Source organism: Otolemur garnettii, unplaced genomic scaffold, assembly GCF_000181295.1.
Source record: "Otolemur garnettii isolate 467f Iridium unplaced genomic scaffold, OtoGar3 scaffold00047, whole genome shotgun sequence".
Lineage (NCBI taxonomy): Eukaryota > Metazoa > Chordata > Mammalia > Primates > Galagidae > Otolemur > Otolemur garnettii.
Window position 1 is genome coordinate 1017007 of NW_003852442.1, and position 1522 is coordinate 1018528.

Sequence of the window (1522 nt, forward strand, 5' to 3'; positions counted from 1 at the left end):
AAAAAAAAAAAAAAGCACACATATTTAAGAATCACGCAACCAAAACATTTTGACCACTGACATTCACTGGGGGGAAGGGAATTTAAATTTAAATATTTTTGGCTGATGTTTTTCATAAGGTTTTGAGGTTTCCCTTCCCTGGTAAAAGGCCACAGCAAGGGTGTATTTCTCATGAGCAAGCTCAGAGGACTATTTCAGAAGTTTTATTTTTGAAGAACTGATGGCGTTTAAGAGAAAAAAGAAACTGCAATGACACTTGGGTGCACAAAGAGATGCTTTTGCAGAAATCTAGTGCTCCCTGCCCTTGACTCATGCAAGGTGTTCTGCTTATAAAGCTAAGGAGAAAGTTGTTTGGTCACCATCCAGTCAGGTCTGAGTTCCTTCCTGGCTTCCAAGAATCAGAGGAACAGGATGGGCTTTAGTTGACAGCAGGGTCACTTTGTCCTCTGATAAACTCCCCTGCCCTAGAATCCTATTGGTTTATCCCAGAGAGTCTCCTAGAGGTTGCAAAGTCAATATAAACTTTGTGGTTCTTAAAAAGCGTGCTGAGGATGTAGAAGGGAGGCTGGGAGGCCCCTCTGCTTTTGACTTCAACAATTATTGCTAAAACATTTGCATAACTGTGTTTTTGCTTTTTACATTGCTCTACATTTTCTTCCAATTTAAGTAGGTTTAAAAAATCCACAAAACAGCCTGGGTCTGGAGACCTAGAAATTTAAATTCTCTGGAGTTACAGAAGCCTTAGCTAGGTCACTTGCAAGCTACATGCTCCTTAACATCTCTGGGCCTCAGTTTCTCATCTGCAAAATGGGCTGCGGTGTGAGGGTTCCGTGGTGAGTTTGGTTGCTATGAAGACGGCTTCATTCTGAAGCCAAGGCAGGAGCATGAGTTGCAGGGGGAAGATGGGAGCTTGGGGGAAGCGTGGTCAGGAAGGAAGGTTCAGGATCGGGTCGCACGCCCCGCGCCGGTCGCCCAGACTCACCAAGATTTCCACCTCGTCTTTTCCCAGAGCCTGGTACTGGCGGCCCGGGCCCGAGAGGGAGAGTTTCTGCAGGAACTTGGAGAAGAGTCTCTCGACCATCGCGAACCGGCCGAGGCTCCCCGCCAGCCTCTCGTCGGGCCGGCGGCCGCCCCTGCCCGCGTCCTTCGGTCCCCAGCGAGGCCCGGGCCGGTCGCGCGCCTCCGAGCCTCCGGGGCTGTCTACCTGCGCGCCGCAGGTGAGGCCCCGCCCCGGGGCGGGGCTGCGCACGGAACGGGGCTCTGCGCACCTGGCCCCACCACGCGCTCGCCTGGGATCCCAGCTCCCTTGGGGACCTCGGCAGCTGCGCCGCAGAACTCGAATTGTTTCCTAGATTTGCCAAAATACGGGAGGCAGAGGCTCAAACGCTTATTTAAAATCAGGATTCCCAGACCCCTTCCCATCCAGAGTCTTTGCCTAGGGGAATGGGGGGCGGCCATGTTTGGTAAGCTCCTAGGTGACTCTCTCCAGGCCCAAAGGTGGTCAACGCCAACATGCCCCGGG

At 52.2% G+C, this 1522-nt stretch overlaps 1 protein-coding gene across 1 annotated transcript in view; it reads right to left on the reverse strand.

The window, feature by feature from the left end:
- ATP2C2 (ATPase secretory pathway Ca2+ transporting 2) overlaps positions 1-1081 on the reverse strand; it is a 54735-nt gene extending 53654 nt beyond the window's left edge. Inside the window, exon 1 of the mRNA XM_012806097.1 lies at positions 983-1081. Within this exon, the coding sequence (XP_012661551.1) occupies positions 983-1081 (99 nt within the window). The remainder of the gene's footprint in view (positions 1-982) is intronic.
- Positions 1082-1522: the final 441 nt, after the last annotated feature.